We start from the raw sequence: 22,209 nt of genomic DNA, 5'->3' as shown, positions 1-22,209 counted from the left end.
ATCGTAATAATTATTATAAACTATTTCCCAATTTTGAAAATGAACCATAAATAATACAACATAGTATCACCTCTAAAATCCTAGGAGGTTCTTATGCATTGCACACATCCATATCAAGGATGGATTGATAGGAGCACATTGGCTGTGTTGCTTTAGAAACGTAATAAGAATCAACACAGAAAGGCTTGTTAACAGTATTGCCCAAATCATTTGGGATGATTTCATACATTTTTACAAATGGTTAATGGCCAAATTTGTTGTTGGACAACAAATTTATATTGTTTTTGCTTTACTTCTTTTTTTTTTTTTTTTTTGTGCCATTTTCTTGTCATCTAAATTTCATGTGATTTTTCTCAGGATCCACACACTATGGACCACAATGGCCTCATCCCAATGGCATAGTTCAATAACCTCAAACAATCATAGTGCAAAATTTAACCTCAAGTTACAGAGTATGAGTTTTAATACCCATATTTTCAAAGGTCATTCAATGAATGTACAAATGTATTGGGGTTAAAGAACTGTGCCCTGATAGATGAGAATGTTGTGGATCCTAGTGACATCCTTCCAAATTGCCCTTGAACTCATAGCAGTTTAATTTGATAGCCACTTGCTCATAATTGATGCACTAATTCTAATAAAATGGTCAATGCAATCAGCATCCCAAACCCAATGGCAATCAATGTTGATTCGTATTACATTCCCGTCTTAACTCAACACTTCTGCAATCAATCGGTAGATTTCTACTCCATAGTTGATCCCCTCCTCCCTCCCACCCACCCAACCCCCCACAACCTTCTTCTGCTTCCTCAATTCTAATCAAACAAAGAAACAACAACGGTGGTGATCAGGAAAAATTGCAACAAATCTATAATTTTTTTCTTCAATAAAGAGATAATAAGAATAAATCTCAACAAGACACATTTTAGAATAAAGACAAAAATACATCCTAACAAAGTTCTTTCAAAGTCACACCTTGCGGATATTTACAATAGAAGTCTTTTTCTTTTTACCATATGTTACACTACAATTTGCTATTTTTGGAATGAGGACAAAAGAACTCACATTCCCATGCACTTTCCACCAAGTCTGTTCACAAAAACCTAACTAATAGTTACGCTTTTTTTTCTGCTTTGTAGTCATATTTTGGCACTTGCATCTAATAAAATGACATATTTAACTATTCTGTTCAACAGATCGTTTGGAAAGACAATGGAAATGTGAGTTTCAGGGGAAAAATAACACAATAAGAGCACAATGATACAAACAAATAAACACATTTCTCTGATCAACTAATGGTACTGAACTTATCCAGGGTAATCAACATTAAAAAAGGGCAGAAGTAAAACATGTAAGTTTCATTACAGGTAAAAATCATAATCTTTTTCTCTTTTTTTTTCAAATTTCATTTTTTCCCTTTCCAACATTATCAAGCTGGAAGCACATTTTGACCCAAGCAATCACTTCTAGTTATGTTACTTTTATAGTGAATCAGTTCCAATATTGTTCTAGTCCACTCAGGAAAACAAAAACACCCATTAAATTAAATGAGAAACACTTAGGAAACAAGTATCTGACATGCCGTTAGCTTCTTGTTTCCGGTTTTCTCTTAAAACAACATTTGATTCACCATAAAAACAGCAAATTTATTGTTTGTCAATTTACGCTTACCCTAAGCACCAATTTGTTGTGATCAAAGAAATCTTTTTAATACTTGTTTTAAATCTGTGATATATAAACACATAATCTCATTCACAGATTTGCAAACAAAAATTCCATTGTTTATTTTTTTTCTGAAACAATAGACTTTCTGTTTGCAAGTAATTATAATTGCTATATTGTTGCAAAGGCTAGAGGCATTCCAATGCTTCATTTTTTAGAAACAGTCTTAGAGGAGAAAAGTATACCTCTTTCCAAACAAATGATATTAGTTTACACTCTAGTCTCTGCAACAGTGAAGTTCCACATCACTAGTAGCTCCTTCACTCAATCATCTAGTCTCTGCAACAGTGAAGTGCCACATCACTAGTAGCTCCTTCACTCAATCATCAACAACTCTTCTCCATACCACAGAGACAGAGAAACAAACTCTGCAAAATCGTTGTCTCAGTGACTAGTTTATCAAACACAGTAATTTATATAGAATTAAGTGTGTATCAATTCTTGACAAAACATCGCCAAAAAGAAATCAACTTTATCTTCCACACTGTGTGTTCACAGTTGAAAGGGGCATGTGTGTGCATGTGCATTCACTTGTGGAAGATAAACTAGTCTGACTGAGACCATGACCTATTAACACTTTTCATTGTTATACTAACAATTGCTTTGCATTGTAGTATATACATAATCATTCAATAAAATTAACTTTCTATATAAGACGCAAACTTGGTCTTGGCAAGATGCATTTTCGTTTTCTTTTACAGATAGATATACTCCATGGAGGATGACTCCTTCCCAGGGAGTGCTCCCCTCCATCATCAATTTCTTTTCAGCTTGCTGCATCTCTACAACTAACATCTGTGTGTAATTTACACACACTTTCAAATATTACATTCCATGATGGCTGCCTCCACAGAATACATGCACGTCTTTAGGAAACTTGACATCTGCTGTGCAACCTGATAGGAGACTTATCCACTTCAACCTTCTTGGTTGGTTTTCTTGATACCTGGAAGAGTAACCTTCCTGGCGAGGTTGCCGCACAGAGGAAAAGAAGATCCATACAAAGATCCTCATCTATCCTACACACAATGCAATACAAACTGGTTGTGGTGTTCATTCCATATTTCACATTTGGCCATCACCAATAAACACAAATGTGCATAATCAATCAACAATGATAATGGCAAGGGAAGATCTGTGCCTTGCCCCAAAGAAAGGTATAGATTCTGTGATTCTATCCCCTACTGATTAAGGTGGTCGCTTACCCACCACTGAATTTAGTTGACATAAATTGGGTTGTAGCACACGTGTGGATCTCCTCTCTGCTTTATACTAGCCCATCAAATTAGGTCCATATCATGCCAATAATTATTATTCCCTCCTCATTTACTTGAAGGTTTTTGATGCGGAGGTGACCTCCGACCTCCATAGTGTTCTCTTCTGGAGAGAGGATAGCGAGAATTTGTCTCACTATATGAGTCTCGGTCACGATCCCCTCCTCGATGAGAAAATCTCGATGACTGCCTCTGAGGTTTGGCTGTTGTAGTTGTAGATGTTGATTGCGTTTGCTGTGCAGAGGTTGACTGTGTCTTGTTGGATTGCGATGTTGTTGGTGACGTAGATTCAGCTTGTGGATTTGGCTTTGGGGCAGCTGCTTTTCTGCTTATCACTTCAGCGTAGCTTAGCCGATGGGGCGGGGGCTCCTGCATTAAAAGAACAGCATAATTAGTATCTTAAATAATTTCGTTTAACTGAGGTTATCACAACAGGAGTCCATAAAAAGCTACAAGGTTTCAATGGGTCCGCCATGGGACTGAAAAAAGCTTTCATCAGGTGTGGCTCCAACTTCATTGTATAACATGTCTGAAATCTTATGGCTTTTTATTGCAAAACAATACATTTTCTACCTGACTAGTGCTAGATGATGAAAATTATCATCTAGCATGAATGGTAATAATCTGTTTCTCCTTCACAAGTAACATGCAAACATGATCTCCAGTCTCTTCTTTTAACTTTCATGGGTGGGAGTGAAAATGCACTGCTGAGCATGCATACACAGCATAACTTTTTTGATATATAAGCCCTATACTGTACAAGATATCACCAGTGCCTCACAGATCTTTATTTTATTGCATTATTTTATTTCAACTGCTTCTCATTGTCTACTCATTGGAAACTAACTATTTTGCTACTACCTTTTAACCAGAAATATACATAAAAAGAGTTTCCTTGAAATCAGGATATGTCTCGATCTAAAAAGGGACAGTTTATGAATATTTTTCTGAGAATAAAGAAAACAATCTGAAGACTTATAACACTAAGAGACCAAGACACATGGACAGGCATGCTGTCATTATATTTATACTTGGAATCATAACATCAAGTTAATTTCTTCTTAGGAATAGAAAATACAGAGTGCAGTGCATTCACCCTCAATTTCAGGATTACACTGCCACCCATCAGAAGTTGTTGATTCCATTCTCATATATGTACCTGCCAACATTAAGAAGTCATAAATTTGGGACAAGGCACACCCATAGCCCAGTGAAAGAGACATCATCCCAGCAGTGATTTGCTGGGTGCATTCATCTCAAACCTTCTAAGATCAAGAAGAGACTGATGTAAAAGTGTGCTGAGGCTTGTGGATCAACGCTCTAGGCGTTGTGCCTGTGCGTGGCGCACTATAAATCACTGCGCTTTTTTTTTTCCTTGCATAGTTATTTTTGAGATTTTGGAAACCGTGCAAGTTGTTTATTGTGCGGCATTTATATACAAACTTTCTATTTTTTGCATGATGTTATTTTCGCAAGTTTCCAATCATGAAATTGATGCAAATAAATCCATCGTAACAATAACCACTTAAACAGTATTTATGTCAACAAGCTCATACTTTTGCTTTTACATTTATATGAATGACATTGGCTTATCCCCTAACATTCGAGAGATCGGGACAGTCCTTGTCTAGATGAGATCGGGACAGTCCTTGTCTAGATGAAATCTGGACAGTTTGCAAATGATATGATTAAGGTAGGCACAGCCCTCTAATTATGGATCTGAAGGGGCACGGCAACTTTTTTAGGGCAAGTTGATAATTGCCTTGGATTTTCACTGAAAAGGCAAGGCAGCATGGCAATTTGTAATATTTCAAAAGGGCATCACGGCAACTGTTGAAAATTTGAGAAGGGCACCAAGGCAATTTTTCAAAAGCGAATAGATGCATTGCTGTCAGCTGAATTCGACACCAAAGTAAAATTTTGACTCTCAACTTTACACTAAAACTAACCTGATTGCTCAAAAAACCTGCTTAAATAATACAAAGCAATAAAAAAATCAACAGTTTAATTTACTTGAATTTTGCTATCCCTAGTTCTGAGCTGCAAAACTGACTTGAAACAGCGATGAAACAGCTGTAACTTTGGTAATAATATTGATCAAATTCACCGGGATAAAAACTAGTTCGTTCAAACATATCTAGATGGGCTCACATGTACAAGATAAGACGATAAGGTGCTGGAATCTACGCCCTCTGTGGTTTTAACCAGTACTTGTTAATGATTTATAATGAAGGGGCAGGGCTAGGGCACCGACTGCAACTTCATTAGAGGACACGGCAAGTGACTGCCGTCGGACCGTCGGTAAAGGACATATTTTGAGGGCATTACGGCAGTGGGGTGGGCACCCACGGCAATATGCCATCGGTGCCGTGGGTTAATTCGAGGGCTGGGTAGGCAACTTACCACTGTTTTTGCACTTGAATTAGTTGAGGCACTATTGTGGGTTGCTGTGGCAGTGTCGGATGTGGACACAGCTGATGTTGATGTGGACACACTGGTGGTCGTTGTGGCTATACTGGCTGTCACCCCTGATGAGGTTGCCATGGAGACCGATGTGTTCACCGCTGTGTTGCACATCGTCTGGCTCAATTTGGTACTTTTGGGCATGTGGTGAGGCTTTGTCGTCTCACTTTTGGAAGAGCTATCATCCAGGTCTGTTTGGGTGGCGACCTGGATTTGGGTATGCTTACTGCTGCAAAGAATAGACACAATATATATCAAAAATATGAGATAGAAAACACTTACTTTTTGAAAGGACTCTTACAATTTGAAAACCATGCAAATTAAAACAAATAGTAAGGACACTCGTTGGAAAGTACATGAGGGGGCAATATAAATATGTTTAGTTAAGTTGTGGATGTGCATACACTGTGAAAATGACATTACAGCCGTATTGTCCACTACAAATCGAGTGGACTTTGTACTCAACACCCACATGCTAATTCACTGAATTATGAACCATCCATGTTCTGTGAATGACAGCATCCACATCCCACATTCCCATTAATAACTGAGGGTAGTTTTGTTCAAAGACCTTACTTATGAGGCTAAAAAAAATAACCTTTGAACATTTTTCTTTTCCATGTGTATGATCCCGCTGGTCACACAAAAAGCATAGGTGGTCCATAGGTTGCCAACCTGTGGGTGTAGACTACACATCTAAAAATTTATAAGGAGGACATTAATACTCATTAGTAGCCATACCTGCTAGTAGCTGTACTGGTAGAAGGTGGCAGCGGTTTACTGCTGGAGATGGGGGTTTGTTCTTTGTCACTATTTGACGTATTGGTAGAACTGTCCTTAGTGGCAGGGCTAGATGCTGCAGACGGATGTGAAGCCGTTGTTGCTGTTGAAGCCTTGGATGCTGCTGCCGCCGCCGCTGCTGCAGCCTCTTGTGCTTTTGCAATCCGCTAAGAAATGAGAGAGAAAAGTTTGGAGGTTAAGAAAACATGTTTTAATGCCTATTTACCCTGATAATTGATTATTACATACATGGACTGCTTATAAGGCGAGCAAATTTGCATGCACACTCCTACAGGAGCACACCCACATAAACTGGGCACTTGTTAAGCAAATACATTTTGATTTTTATACAGAAAACAAAATAAAGGTTTCTTTACACTATGCAGCATACATATTTTCTTTACCTAAGTATGCACCATATGCACCATTGATTGATTGATTTACTTCCTGCAGAACACCTGTTGTATTGACAAGTGAAAATCTGGTGTATTGTACAAGTATGTCCATACCAACACATTTTGCATGTATCAAATCCACATGTTTTGTTATAATTTCTATAATAGATGCCTATGGTGAGAAGGTACGCCATTCAGATGCAAGAATCAATCCCCTCCACTAACTTCCACACAATAGGTCCCTCCCTCACCTCACCTCTTAGGTCAAAGCCGACACATTATATGCATAATTGCACCTGCCCCTTTCAAGCAATGTGTTGGGCTGATTTTTTTTTTAAAATTGGTTAACTTTGTATTCATCACAAAAAATGCCATCATACAAAAGGAGAGTGCAAGAAAGTATCCTTTACAATAACCTCACTTATAGCACAAGTTTAGGTGAACCATTCATTACAAAATTCACAAATCATACATGTGCTTTTTAAAAATGGTTCACCTTTTCAGCTGGCGCGCCACCAGCATGCATGCATATTCATACATTCCCTAATTGTGCATGTTTTATGAACAGCCATACCATACCATATGTAAGAACATATCACAAGAGAGCAAAAACACTCTGTGATTGCACATCACATTTTACTTTATATCATATTTCACAAGCTGGCCCCTAGCTTTTAACCGAGTGTTAGTTCTAGCATAATTGCCAGCCTGAATGTGTTACAACATCCTTTTACACTACACTTAGTCCCTATTCATCATATCAAACCAATGTTGCCAGTTTTCCTTTTTGATGTCAAGTGGGAGTATGTGACGTCAAGAAATCGCAGTTTGCTTTGCCTTTCCTTGTGTCGAAGTACAACATTTATCTGATTTATTGAGTGTCCCATTCTATGCTATTGAATTAATGCAAGTCTGCCGCCTGTATAGGAAAGACATTATGTATGGACATGCACACAGTCTCTCTCTCCCCCCTGTTTTTTTCTTGCAATCAATCAGAGTTAAGTACCCCCATTAAACATGTTAATCTCTTACTTGATATAACAGAGAAATTGTATAAGCTTTAACTAAACATTAACTAAACAACTAACTCCAAGTTCATAAATTTGGTTTTTTTCACCCCAAAATATAACCTCTCGCATGGAAGGGCCAATCTACTGGTGACAAGTGATGCATGCTTGATTATATCACATTAATGAGGTAGTGACAAGAGCCAAATCATATTTCATTTTATAAATCTGTAAATATTTCAATGTCATATTGAGTCAAAATTCACATTACTTTGATACTAAGTCAATATTAAATGATCACTATCAATTTCATGCATACGCTTGTAGCAATTTTCATAAACCAAACCAATAAATATTTTCCATTATTGGGAGCTAAGAATCTATTACACACAATGAGTAATACACCTGATGTCAATCTGTAGGCTTAGCTCATGTAGACAAGATACGATCAATAGATAGATGAATCCATCAAATCAATGCAACTTACCTTAGGATCTTTGACTCCCTTGACGATATCCGCCATAGGCATAAACATCTCATTATTATTAGTCTCCTTCTCTGGTTCACCATTCACTAGCTCCACAGGTCTCCCTGGCAGTGGTGGGAATGAGGCAAGATCAATGGGAGGTGATGGAGGCTTAACTACTTCCTTTGCCTCTCTAGAGTCCCTCACCTCCCGCGAGTCCCTTGAGTTGCGGCGACTAGACGGCGCATCTTCTTCCCGCCGCCTTCTCGATGAATAGGTACTGCTTCTAGGTGGTCTCCTGTGACATAATAATCAGAATCATGTTTGAGTAATGCTTTTCAGTTCCTAGTGAACTAATTCTTTCGCTTAACATATCTCACTACTAGCAACTTGCATTTTGCCATTTGTTATTATCCAAAAAGTGATTGCACAAAGCATTTTGATTGCAAGTGTAACCATGGGCATCCAACTATTTACAATATTTTACACCAATTCCTCTCATCAATTTATATGATTTCCATATGCTAGATATCAAAACAAAATAAGTTAACACATATTTATACTCTCCTGAACTTTAATTGAACTTTACGAAGGGAAAGAAAAATCAAACTTCTAATGTTACATGACCAAAATTTAGCAATGAAACAAACAAAGCTGTGCATTTATACTGAAGACAATTTTGTCACTTTCAAGAAAGTTATAAATCATGCCTTAGGCTACATTTGATGATTGCTAGATATTCAACAATGTTCCATATCTTGCAGATCATGCAAAACATTCAGTCGTGCCGGAAGGTTATTCCCTCTCACAAACATTATTAGAAAACTGGCAATGCTAGCTGCTATTATGATTAAAACAGCTTGGTTCATACCATCACATCACATCGTGCTCATCATCAACCTCATTATAAGCCACACACAAAATAACCAGTACAATTGAGCATTTGACTTGATTTCACAACATGATTAATCTATTATGTGGAGGCATGTTCATGAAAGAACAATAGTGTTTGTAGCTGTGACAAAACACATAAGCTGTCACATGTAGCATCCGATTTTTGCTTTTCCTTTCTTCCTTGTTTCATATGAAAAAGGCCAAGTACTATGCACAAAACAGAGTGATATTTTTTACATTAGAGATCACATCTGCAAAACTTTTTTTTAAATGAGCTCTGATTTTTTGCAAATGCTGGTTAGGGCTTTTACATTATGTAAACACTGAAAGATTGGTGAAAACACATTTAAAAATATCACAACATCTGTTAGGATCTGCTTTTTAGGGATAAAATGTTCACTCTTGTGCTTATCATATTTACTGTTTGAATGGACTAGAGTTTACAGGAAATGAAAATATACCTATCTCTTGGAGCAGTCTGTAGCGATTCCTGTCTGATTGAGGTGTCCTCAGTATATCGCCCAACAGGTGGATTTCTCCGCCCACGATTCACATAGCCTCCGCTTTGCACTTCCACTTTGTCCCGCAGAGGTGGAGGTGGCGGTGGTGGAGGTTCAGTTCTTTCTTCTCCTCTCCTTTCAATTGTTGATGCCAATGATTCGTAGTTGTTGTATCGTGGGCTAGGATGAAGGTGTCCGTTCATCTGTGAATGTGGAGGACCTTGTCTTCTATCATTTTGAGACTGGTGCCTCTGCATGGAGTTCTCCTGCATGATACTGCGGTCCACAGCTCTCAGTTCTGGCGTACTTGCTGTCCTTGGCTTTGGTGGCCGACTAAAATCGTAAAAAGAAAGAAGAAAAACAGATGAATTAGGATATGTGTAGTATGGGGTATACTAAAACCAAATAAACAAACAGAAAACAACAGAATAACTTTAATTTATGATTAATTGGATCTTGCATTTTGGGAATTTTTTAGTGAATAAATGTCTTCAAATCAAATTGCACCACAATTTGACCAATATTCAACATTTCATGATGCAACAACAACAATTATGAACAATTACTAGTTTAACATTATTTTTTATTAGTGGCAACTATATAACGTGCAAACCTCCTCTGTAGGAACCTGCACTCCTGCAGTATCAAACTTACAAACAAAAAATACAAATTTCTTCAATCATATATTATAGGTGAAACCCTGTAGCAATGGAAACATGTTTACATTGGTACCAAATGCATAAAAATGGTAATAAACTATCAATTTGTTAATGACATGTTAAGGAAACTATAGCAGACAGGTCTCACTTAAAATTTGCAACTGGATGCAGCAGGCCATTAGGCAAAATAACATTGTCACATATGAAATGTGACAAGCATCACTGGGTGACAACACTGATGCTAGTATTAGTTGGCAAATACAGACGGCATTTGTATGGCTACGGTACACAGTTAGCCACTTAGATTTTTCTACTAATCAGAATCCCTAGGTACTCTTAAAATACAGCAAGTAATACTTCCATATCCCTTGGCTGTGAGGAAACAAGCTAAGTTAATTTCTTGCCTTTTCTACACAATTTCATTAAGTTGTATTGTTCTGTTCAAATGCACTACCAGTTCCGGTTAAAAATTTTTTTTTTATTGAAACACATGTGATGCGATCAAGCAAAATCAGTCGGAACTCCGAAATGTTAAAATTTCAATTTCTTGTAGGATAGTAAAAAGCATTTACAATGCTGCATTTTGCAGAAAACCCCATTGAAATTGAACAACTAGTTCCAAAGACAGGAGCAATTAAAAATTTTCCAAAACAACAGAAAAAATGTATGCAATAGACCAACCCGAACGCTATAACAATTGAAATGGCATCCATGTTGGAGGGACAGGTCTCTAGATCGATTCCACAATTATTCATACCTATCACCACTGTAATTGTATTATTGTGCAAATTGCCCCATGCTACCTTATGGAGGACAGAATTTTATTTAAATGAGGATGACTCTGTAGTGATGTTGTATTGAAAATCAATATTTCCTAGTTCCGACTGGTTTTGTTTTATCGCATCACATATAGCAATTAGCTTGTTGGTCCATTGATTGTCAACTGGACACTCCCTACTTTAGAAACATTGACTATTTAAATTAATTACCAATTTAAAATAACAATTAACAACTAAAGACAAAACAAACAAAACAAATCATCCAATAATGATAAATATAATAGAAAATAATAAACAGTCATGACGTCCGGTTAGAAGGTCATCATTAATCACTTTGTTTGTCCCAACAGCCACTGACTGTAATTATGTCTAAGAAACATAATTATCATTTTATTTTATTAGATCTTAATTTGCCTGTGAAACCCCGTCAGTGCAAGCACTGCAGGGGTCAAAACAAAATACATTAAAATACTTTTATGACAGTACCTGTACAATAAATACCTATTAGGATGAAACCCAAATAAAGCATTTATGCTTTATTTGGGTTTCATCCTAATAAAAAGAAAACATTCCAATTTATAAAAAGAAAACATTCCAATTAAATGATGCATAAGAAGAAAACATTCTAATTAATTTCTTTTCAATTCCATGTTTTTCTTGATACCTCTGTCTGAGCAACTATTAATATACCAGGGAAGGAGTGGAAAATTATTTGTTAACCAACAGAGATTCATTAAAGTTGAAAATTCATAAAAAGCAACAACAGTTACTGATCAAATTGTTTGACTTCTATCCTGTGGCAATGGGCTATTCCAGGGTAAATCCATATCCTCTATGAAAGATATGACTCTAACCCTAACACTGACCCAGGCGTTTTGCTATCGGAAGTCACAGAAGATCCGAAAAAGTCAAGAAGAAGAATTTTTCACTTGGCACCCCGGATTCGAACCTTTGACCCCCCGCATGCCAAGTACACGATCGCGGACCGGGAGCTACACAGCTAATTGCTGCCCGGCCAGCAATTCAGTGAGCATTTGACACTTCGGGTGATTGCGTCATCGCGGACCCTGGGATGCATGCATGCGCAGAATTTTTCATCGTGGTATTCTGTGTTTTTTTCTGGTGTAAGGGTTAATATACCACATAGGGCGTGTAAATTTCAAATGGGTTCACCTGAATGGGCGACTCTATTTATAATCTATACACCCCTGTGTGGGCGATCATGGTATGGATTTCAACTGGAATAGCCCAATAGTAAACTTATCCTTTTCCTAAACTTATCCAACAGTTAGATGTTGGGATCAACTTCAAATAACGTCAGTGTGATGGAATCACAATTGTATTAATTTTAAAATCAAAACAAACCAATAATTCAAAGCAACTGGAATGTTAAAGGTTTAAGAAGACAACTGTATAAAATGACACTCAACAAGTGAATGTCATGTCAACAAATTGAAATGCATGCTATCAGGTAAGTACTCAGTTCAAGTATTATTCAATACAATCATCTTACTTCCAACGAAAACAAACCGGTGGTTGAAATGCATTAAGGTTGTAACTGCATAACAATACAGTTATGACATTCCTGCATTCAACCTCAAATGGCTTACTAACTTGTGGTCATTCATCAAAGTCAATCAAAATATTATAGTGTTATTTCAAATGCACAATATGGGATTATTGCTTGAAACCTGGCGTGACGAGAGAGGACAGCAGTCTGGGCTTTTTCTTTTCTAAAAGCAAAGGATGAATTTTGGTAATAATGTTTATACCTGCAATGCATTACATCATGGGTACAGATCTACAAAATTGCAGAATGAGAGTATACAGCATCTGTATGTAACTTATGCATAGAATACACCATCATTTCACTGCTTAAGTCAATGAATTTATGGTGGCATAAACTTTAGTACAAAGCATCATCATTTTGTACAGCGGAATGTAAAATACACCATTTTGCCATTAAAATGTCTGATAGCAACATCCACCTGTATAATGTCTGAAAGCAGCATGCACCTGCTTTGTGTTTCACATCAGTATGCCAGCCTCTCTAGCCAACCAGCCATTAGCTTGCTAACCTACCTACTAGCACTATTACGTAGCTGTCTGTGCAGATAACTGTGGGGTGCCTGTTGATTAAATTTCACAGCAATTTGATAGTCAACTGACAGCATGGAAAAAGAACGCTATGATACATCGACTTGAGCATTTATTGCATTGGTAATTCCCATGATAGGATACCTGTCAGCAACAAAGTCTATCAGGTGTGATTGAAAGTTAATTAATTGCACCATGAGTTTCATTTTATGAGAGCAATCGATATATACACAAACACAGAATGAAATTCAAGTACCTAAACTGATCCAATCCATCAAGGAAATTACAAAGTTTTAATCTGCGCTGTTTGCACAATGCTACATGTACTTCATCAATCCCAATATTGAATGGATAAACATCACTGCCTGGAGCACGTACACACCTGGACAAGCAACTTGAGCTCACTCTTTGCAACCTGCACAACCACACCTGTGTTTACAATACGTATCTTTCAATCAATCCTTGCACCTCAAATCACGAAAATTTGCAATGAATTTGAAATGAATTGCAAGTACCCACTGTAACTCAGTCCAGTTTTACACACTCTGGATTACCCCCAAATCACTGAAGTAAAATTATTAATTTCTCAAAACATGGCTTATTTTTTGTATAAAAAAGTATTCTATCACTGAGCAATTAAAAAAATTCTTTGCACCAAATCTTATCTTCACTACAAAGTGATACAGCTTTCTAGAAAACACTATCCTGGACCTGTTGTACATTTATGGTGAAAATTCCTTTTCTACACATTTTCCATTAGCGAGTTAAGACTCAAATCAATATGGTTTCTTACAAATAAATATGGCAATAAGCAATTTTACACCCTTCCCCTCCCCCACATTCAACATTTTCTTTCACATGCATTATCTACTATTGTTTCAGTAAATTCACCCCAAAAAGTTGTTGCTTGTACTGTACATTAAGCTTGCATTTGTCAGCATGTAAATGGTACATGAATAAGAAAGAAAGATAAGAATCTTGGTAAAATGGACAGCTACCATTATTGTAACGTCTCTGAAACCATGGATCCATTTCCATTTTGAAGTCTTACAATGTTACAATGCAGTAGACATACAGCACAAAACGTATGACTTCAGGGAGAGAAAAATTCACAACACACATTTTCTCGCATAAAAAGGACCCAAAAAAAACCAGACAAAACATTTGGCTAGACATAAGATGCTACATGCCTAACTTGAATGTTAGGATGAAAGAAAATGACGAATACAATTGTCTTGTCTTGTACCTGCTGTCCGTGTGCCATTACTACCATAATGCACCATATGGAATTTGTGCAAAATGTACATTACTAATGATCCTAAGTCAGAAGAGCTTTGGCAAATGCACCAATCAATAAAGATTTCATGCGAGACAATTTTGTATACAGCTTGTTGCTAAACAATAATCATATAGCATAGTATATTCAGTCTTCAGTAAAATGACAGGTTTATATAAGAATGTTTGTTGTTATTATTACAGGGCAGGTGTTTGTTGTTGTCTATCAAACAAAACCTATTGCATTATTTTCCACCGCAATGACACAGCAGTTTTTCAAATATTGAAAATAAACTGCACATTTCCATTAAAAGAATGAAAATCTACCTTTTAAATTTGAAAATTCACTTGAAGATATTATAAAAGGTGGTAATTTCATAATTTTCTTTACATTATAGCTAATATTTGTTGTTTTCTTAAAATCTGCTTCAATACTAGAAAATGCCTCCGGCCGGGTAAATGATAATGCAAGGAAACAAGAACCCTTCTTTCATATAAATCATCCTCTACATCATTACCCAGTAACAAAATGTTGTACAAGCCAATATAGTAGAGAGTATCAGACTATTCAGGTTACTGAAACATACACCGTTCTGTTGTAAAAGGATTGTATTGTTCATGTCTACATCACTAACTGGTTCTTAGTCCCTGTGCTGATCAATTTAACAGACATGTTTACTACTAGAAATAAATGCACTTTCATATTCAACTTACAAGTGGAATGGCGATCCATTTAAAGCAATGCTGCTGTCATCCTGTTATATTACAGATTTTTTTTTTTTAGAATGTTTGATTCGTTCTCATTTATTCATCAAAATAATTATTTTTTAATAATTCCCACTCAAAAAACCTAAAACTTCTAAGAAAAACCCGACAAAGTGTTTGAATTTGGGTGTAAGCCCCAACAGTGGTTCAAATATTAAAGATGCAAAAAAAACCCTGAATTCAGTCACAAACCTGAAAAGCAGTATCTCTGAATAAAAATTATAAAAATTATATTCCTAAGTACATAAAAAATCACAACATATATTTCATCATTACTACAAAATGTATCTTTTACTTATTTTAAAAATTGTCTCAATGATCAATGTTTACATTTTGGAAGCCTTTCCCAGGACTTGAATGCTAATACTTTGTATTTTACCCTTCATGATCACTAACCAATTAAACAAACCCTTAGTAAATACTGTTTCTTTACATTTGCCTCTACCATATGGAGCTTCACAGCTAATATACTACTTAACTATGACTACATTTAATACATGTACACAACAGCAGTGTACGTGTGGCTAGCTTGCTTGCTCAATCCAATCCAATCTTTGCCATGTACATTGCAATTTTCACACCCACTTTATTTTCACATTATGCTAGATCAAAACAGCCTGTTCAATTTTCAACGAACAAAATGTATTCTAAATGTGAAATAAATCCCACTTGTTGTTACATATGAATCCCCAGTACCAGCAAATTTTGACATTAATAAAAATCAAAGTTGAAAAAAAAAAATGATGTAAAAAAATGTGAGCATTGTGCTGTCTCGGTCGCAGTTGCCATGCATACACATAATATGACCATATAACAGAGACAAGATATTTTGCAATGCCTTTCCTTACTCTACATACTTACTGACAAGATGACATTTCCTGCAAATATTTTTATGAACACACTTTTCCTTAATAACTACAGGTGTAAATTTTGTACTTATTCAAAAGCACTTTTTTTTCTTTACCAGATCGTTATCACATGAGTATTATGCATTAGCTGAAAACAAGGCACTGATTTCTACATTAACATAAACATATTGTCCTATATTCCAAGGAGGGGAGACAGACAGTTGGATTGATTTCATAGCTCACACACAGCTATTGTTGAAACAAGTCAATTTTGGAAATATTTTATTATTTTGGGGTAACAATTGAGAACCAACTAGGAAAATGTAATTATATATCTATTTTTCATTTTACATGTGATCTGGTCCATGGAGGCCAAAGGCAGCAAATTTGAAATTGAGAAAAGGGCAAAAGTATGGAGTAAAAAAACCCAATAAAATATGTAAGAAAATAGACATCACAAAACTTGAAAACCAAGTATGCTAAACTTAAGGGTATTTTCAGTATATGATAGCTTACTGTTTCAAGGTAATAATTACAGTACCTCAGTTTTCAAATATGAATCATGTGGCCTCCAGGGACCAGATTGTACAACATATAGCTTTTTATTCACATATTTAATATTAATAAGGAGGAACCAATCCACCCCAATCTGAATCCCGTCTGAACAATACCAAGAATAACCCAAACACTCTTTAATCCATCAAACACTCCCATTTTTGAAGCCTAAATACTGATTTTCCATGAAATAATAAATCGGTTTATTATAATGGCAAATGAAGCAATTTTCTCCTTGTCAGATTCAGATCCGATAAGATCATGATCGGACCAACTTGGAAATGAGCGATCCAATCTGTTCAGCCCAGTTTTTTAATATTTATTCTTTTACTATCTTTAGATTTTCTTTTCTGTTTTTAGTATGCACCATCTGATTTCTAGTGAAGATGATCCAATTTAGATGCAAGATTTGATTTTATCTATATTTTTATTACAGTTCTCACATCAGAAGTATTTATATTTTATTTATTTGAATATCAGCATGAATTATTACCCTATTTTTAAATGAGCAACCATATTATTTAAATAAATAGGAAACTTATGGCTTAATTAATTTTAATAATATTTAGATTTTCTCTTTTCTGTTTTTAGTATGCAACATCTGATTTCTAGTGAAGACGATCCAATTAAGATGCCAGATTTGATTTTATCTAGTTTTATTATAGTTCTCACATCAGGAGTATTTATATTTTATTTATCTGATTAGCATATTATGTTACCTTATTTTTAAATAAACAACCATATTATTTACATAGATTGGACACTGATGGCTTAATTAATTTTAATGAAAAAAGGAAAACTGTTACTGCGCAAGGAACCGATATAAACATTAAAATGAACAAAATGAAACTGGGTTAAGAATATATTTTTTCACTCCTATCATAGTTGACACTCAACCAGATGGTAATATGAATATGACACCCACATTCTCTTCCTTTTTAACTCCCCACTTTCAAATTTCATATCAGTTTGCCACACACTAAAATAAAACTGATCACGGATGCAACTTTAATAATGATGATGCTGATTGATGGTACGATAATCGGAAGCAAATTTGATAAGATTAAGATAAACCCTTGCTATTGTGACACTGTGCCATATGGCAACATCAAATAGGTGTAACATGACTGAATTCATTATAGCTGTCTGTGTATATTATAGTATTGTATTTTTGTGCACTCAATGCTTCATAATAAGCATGAATCGGTATGGATACCAGCATTAAAAATTACTGTTATGTGTGATGAACTGTAAAATTTAAGATCCTTTATTTTTAATAAATGCATTTTCTGCAAACCTTTTCCCAGTGTGTGCTGTATGCTGTGCTGTGTTCGTGACAATTAAAGATATTTCTATCCTGTCGTTCAATCTTCATATGAGACCTGCTTTGACACTTACAAAATTACTTCCCATGTGACATGGTGATAAGATAGCAAATTAAAGGTGCATTTGCATTTGTAATTTCATGTGTATGCAATCAAATATCAATCATTTATTTATCTTTATTACTCATTTTTTTTTATTTCTATCAGTTTGAAAATCACATTTTCAGAGGCGGATGTGCTGCAGCAGCTTAGCGGCCTCATCAATCTTTTTGTTTACTTATTGGACAGAATGTACTTATCTTTTAATACATAAACAGAATACAATATACATGTAGGTCATCAATTACTTTTTTTTAAGGTGAGTGACTAATTAAAATTAAAATTTTGGCATCAGAAGAAAGCTCATATTTTTCTCATCATAACCTCAGTAAATTTAAAGCTTGAGTTTCAAGCTTTGTTTCTAAAGATGCAATGAATATAGCAAGATGGTAAGATCTATTGGACCACTGCGATACAAAATTTTGCTTCTCAGTATCCAAACTGCTGCGATGACTTCCTCACATAATCACACAATTACTTGCCTAAGTTTTTACGCAAAATGTCAAGTAGCAAAACTGACGTAGTAATTACTTGTTATGAAACCTGGTGGATTAGGTGGTGTAAATATAGACATGACCCACACTATTTTTGGATCAGTGTTAAGAGTTTGAGTGAGTGCTCAAGCACACTCAGTATAATATAAAGATAATAGTTACTTCAGCTAGAAATACTGGGAAAATAGTACAAGATATGGGATTCCCTTCCAAGATTTCAGTGGTGTGTGATCCATTAATTGATCTCTACACCCTGTTTATCAATAAACATGTGTTACAAACAAAACAAACTACTTCAAAAGTGAGGAAATAAAGGCAAAGTTACATGAAAGGAAACTACTAAGATCAATATACAAATCTATTTGGAATCTGAGAGAGTATTTTTCTTTCAGTGACAGAGTAAATCTCGCTGATAAATTACTGTAGCAGAAATAGAATAGATTTGGCAAATTTGCAACAATATTACATGCATGTGTGAATGGTATATTTTTACAAACTAAAAAGTAAATGTGTTCCTATCAATATAAAAGTGCATGTTACAAATCTCCACAGACCTCCAAAGATTACGTCATATGGATAATGAAGATAAGCATAACAGTTTGCTCAACAGTTTGCACTTTACAGGTTAAAATCTACATATCACCTGCACAGTAATGTCCTGTGTATCACTTTGCATGCATGTTTCAGTAAGGGCATGGTTACAAATCAGACTAATTGGTCTGCACACAGCAATGCTGTTTGTGATGCAATCAAACATCGAACTTAAGCCCTAAGCCCCCTCCCCTTCCCTCTCCCCAACTTCCCACCTCATTTTTGCATTGGAATTCCCATCATGAAAATCACAAAAGAACATCCCACCTCATTTCCTGTTTAGATGTACGCCATGATCTGAAAACTTAATGATATTGGGAATTACTATTGCTTGTGAGTGTATTCCCAAATCCCAGATAGATATATTATTTGCTTATATTCTGCTATATAAATTGTATATTACATTTCTAGATCAATGACTACACCCCTACTTTCATGTTGAGAAATCCCACTTTTATGGATAGCTTTGGAAATTATCCCATCATAACATAACTCAAGTTCAATATCGTAACAGGTGTATCCAATCATACTGTCACAAGTATTCAAAACCAGCACATAATTACAATGCATTCCAGTGTTTTCCACTGTGCCTGAAGCAGTGGTATATCATAAAAGAGGATAGCATTAGCAGTGCCACTTGGCAAGATCGGGACATCACCACCTGTCGGTAAATATTGCACAACATTAGTAAAAAGAGAAGTTTGGCGATGAAAAGATGCCTTACATTTGACATCCTCATATAAAAATTAATGAGTAAAACCAATCGGTCTTGGATAGGACACAAGTCTGGGACAACATACAATACAAACACACAGTGTGTAACCTACCTCTGTCTCGGAGGGCCTGGATAGCTTGTTTGCCTAGCCGTATTTATAGGCTGGAACTTCAAGTTGCTCTGTGGAGGGAAGGCACCAGTTGTGAAAGGCTGCTGTTGCTGCTGAATAATAAAACAAAAAAATCCCAATCAGTCACATAAACGATTTCATCATCCTCAGCAATTTTTACCAACAAAATTTTTATCATCAACAGTAAATTTTTGCATCAAATATTTTATCATCTCCCATAAATTTTCACACCTAATATTTTATCATCTACAGTAAATATTCACATAAAATATTTTACCATCCATAGTAAATTATCACACCAAATATTCTATCATCCAAATCAATTTTCACACAAAATATTTTATCATCCACAGTAGAGTAAAATTTATCCCATGACTGGAAACAAAACTCAACTGAAAAGTAACTATCGCTGTTAAACCAACCAGAGGTGGATTTCACTCAAAAATTGAAAACATCGCAAGTTGTAAATTAATCTTTAAAGTTCCAAAACCATTGTATCTCTTTCATGGGATTTATGTGAAGAATTACTATGGGTTTGGATTTGTAATGATGGGTTGGGTCTACTCTTTACTTCCTGCCAATGAATCACATTACATTCTCAAATATTTGATTTTCTCGGTTGGTCTTTATCTCATCAATATATTTCTATCCCGTTTCTATTCATAACAACTAATCACAATAATTAACCAAACATGTTGAATTATTCGCACATTTTCCCCTTGAAAAAGTTAATTCTGTCTTTCAATTGAACAATACTCATTTAAATCTGTGTACTTCCCTTTCAAAGCAACAGCATTTGCTATTTTTATCATGGTCCTTCTATATTCATGATATTTGTGACATCCTCAATCTGCATTTTCCATGATAAATGCCAACTGTAGGCAGGCTAGTTGAAACCATGATTGAAATTCTGCTAAGGTGATGTGTAACAGCTGTTTTCCTGCAACTGAGGTCATAACACATTCACACAATTTTTCTCTGAAAGCCCTGAATTACTAGTGTTTCTTTATAACACAATGGTTATAACAAGTGTATATTCTGAAAGGTAGTTATAATTTGAACCAATAATTTTTGTTATCAAATGTAGCATAGACCAACATGTCAGATATAAAACATCTACCAGTTATAACATCTCTGAAGTAAATAAAGGTCAAACCATCAACATCCCTTAATACCCTTACCATTGGAGGCTCAAAAAACGTTGGACTTGTTGGCCACTGCTGTGGCGCCACAGCCACATTGGGATAGTACGCATACTGTGGTTGTGGCTGTGGTTGAGGCTGTGGCTGCGGCGGTTGTGGTTGAGGCGGCGCAGTCATTGGCCCCGTCTGTGCAGCAGTCATGCCGTTTATAGGTTGTTGAGGGGGCGGAAACTGAAACTGCTGTTGCTGGTAGATGGGCTGGTTCCCTGCCGTTGTGTAGCCATTGACGTTGACCAATTTGGGAGAGAAGCTTATTCTTTGCAGAGGCTTGGCTTTTATTCTTGCCTAGAAATGTGTAAAAGAACATGTGTTTTACTTGAAGAAGTTGTCATGTAACCTCTGATTATAGGCAAAATATATAATTCTCGATCATGAGAGCCAACTTGGGTATGCACAGACATTTGCATCAAGCGTACTACGTTGAGTTACATGCTCAAGCGTACTACGTAGAGTTGCATTCTCTTTTGAGAATTGCCCAATCTGTCTCGCGATCATGTTGTTCCACAAAGAGTATGCTGATGCAACAGTACACAGGTGGTGTGGTGTGATCGAGAATTCGATATTTTGCCAATAGTGATGGGGAATTGAATATTGCTACATCATTCCAGAACTTCATACAATATTTCAAGAGATTACACTTCTTAGAATGTTGAAACCAGAACATTTATAATTTTTGACTGCACATTTAATACCGTTAATGATAATCCCATTATTTGTTTCCTGTTTCAAATACATTTTTAATTGTAAAGTAAGCTTTATTTAAAATTTAAAATAATTATGGCAAGAGTGTCAAAAATCACGACTCATTTTTGTCTATAACCCAAAATATCAAGTGTTAACTTGGGTATGAGTATCATATTTTTGCTTTAAATGATAGTTTCCAGTGCGTAGATGAAGAATTAGACGGGTGCCCATTTATCACTACTCACCATGATGGGTTTCCCTGAAAAGTTCCAACTTCCTCCCGTAGAAACCGGTAGGCATTTTGCGCATCAACATCTGATTCAAAGGTGATATACCAATTGCTGTTGTGAGCAAACTCACAGCTCACAAACTTGGGGCATTTCTCCCCGGTGAATAAAGCTCTCACGTCCTGCAACATGAAATACACAAAAATGTAAAATAGCTTTTCACACTATATTCCAACACCCTTTTATGACAAACTGATTGGAAG

At 35.8% G+C, this 22,209-nt stretch overlaps 1 protein-coding gene across 1 annotated transcript in view; it reads right to left on the bottom strand.

Moving 5' to 3' along the window:
- Positions 1-852: 852 nt before the first annotated feature.
- The window catches only part of LOC140156025 (uncharacterized), a 70,563-nt gene continuing 49,206 nt past the window's right edge, over positions 853-22,209 (bottom strand). The window contains 8 exon segments of the mRNA XM_072179121.1: positions 853-3,365; positions 5,400-5,688; positions 6,201-6,406; positions 8,129-8,405; positions 9,463-9,834; positions 19,816-19,925; positions 21,015-21,320; positions 21,958-22,128. Of these exon segments, the coding sequence (XP_072035222.1) occupies positions 3,045-3,365; positions 5,400-5,688; positions 6,201-6,406; positions 8,129-8,405; positions 9,463-9,834; positions 19,816-19,925; positions 21,015-21,320; positions 21,958-22,128 (2,052 nt within the window). The 3' untranslated portion in view covers positions 853-3,044.

This window comes from Amphiura filiformis, chromosome 6 (assembly GCF_039555335.1).
Source record: "Amphiura filiformis chromosome 6, Afil_fr2py, whole genome shotgun sequence".
In the NCBI taxonomy this organism is placed as follows: Eukaryota; Metazoa; Echinodermata; class Ophiuroidea; order Amphilepidida; family Amphiuridae; genus Amphiura; species Amphiura filiformis.
Note: the sequence above shows the minus strand (reverse complement) of the source record. Positions and strands in the feature narration are given on the sequence as shown.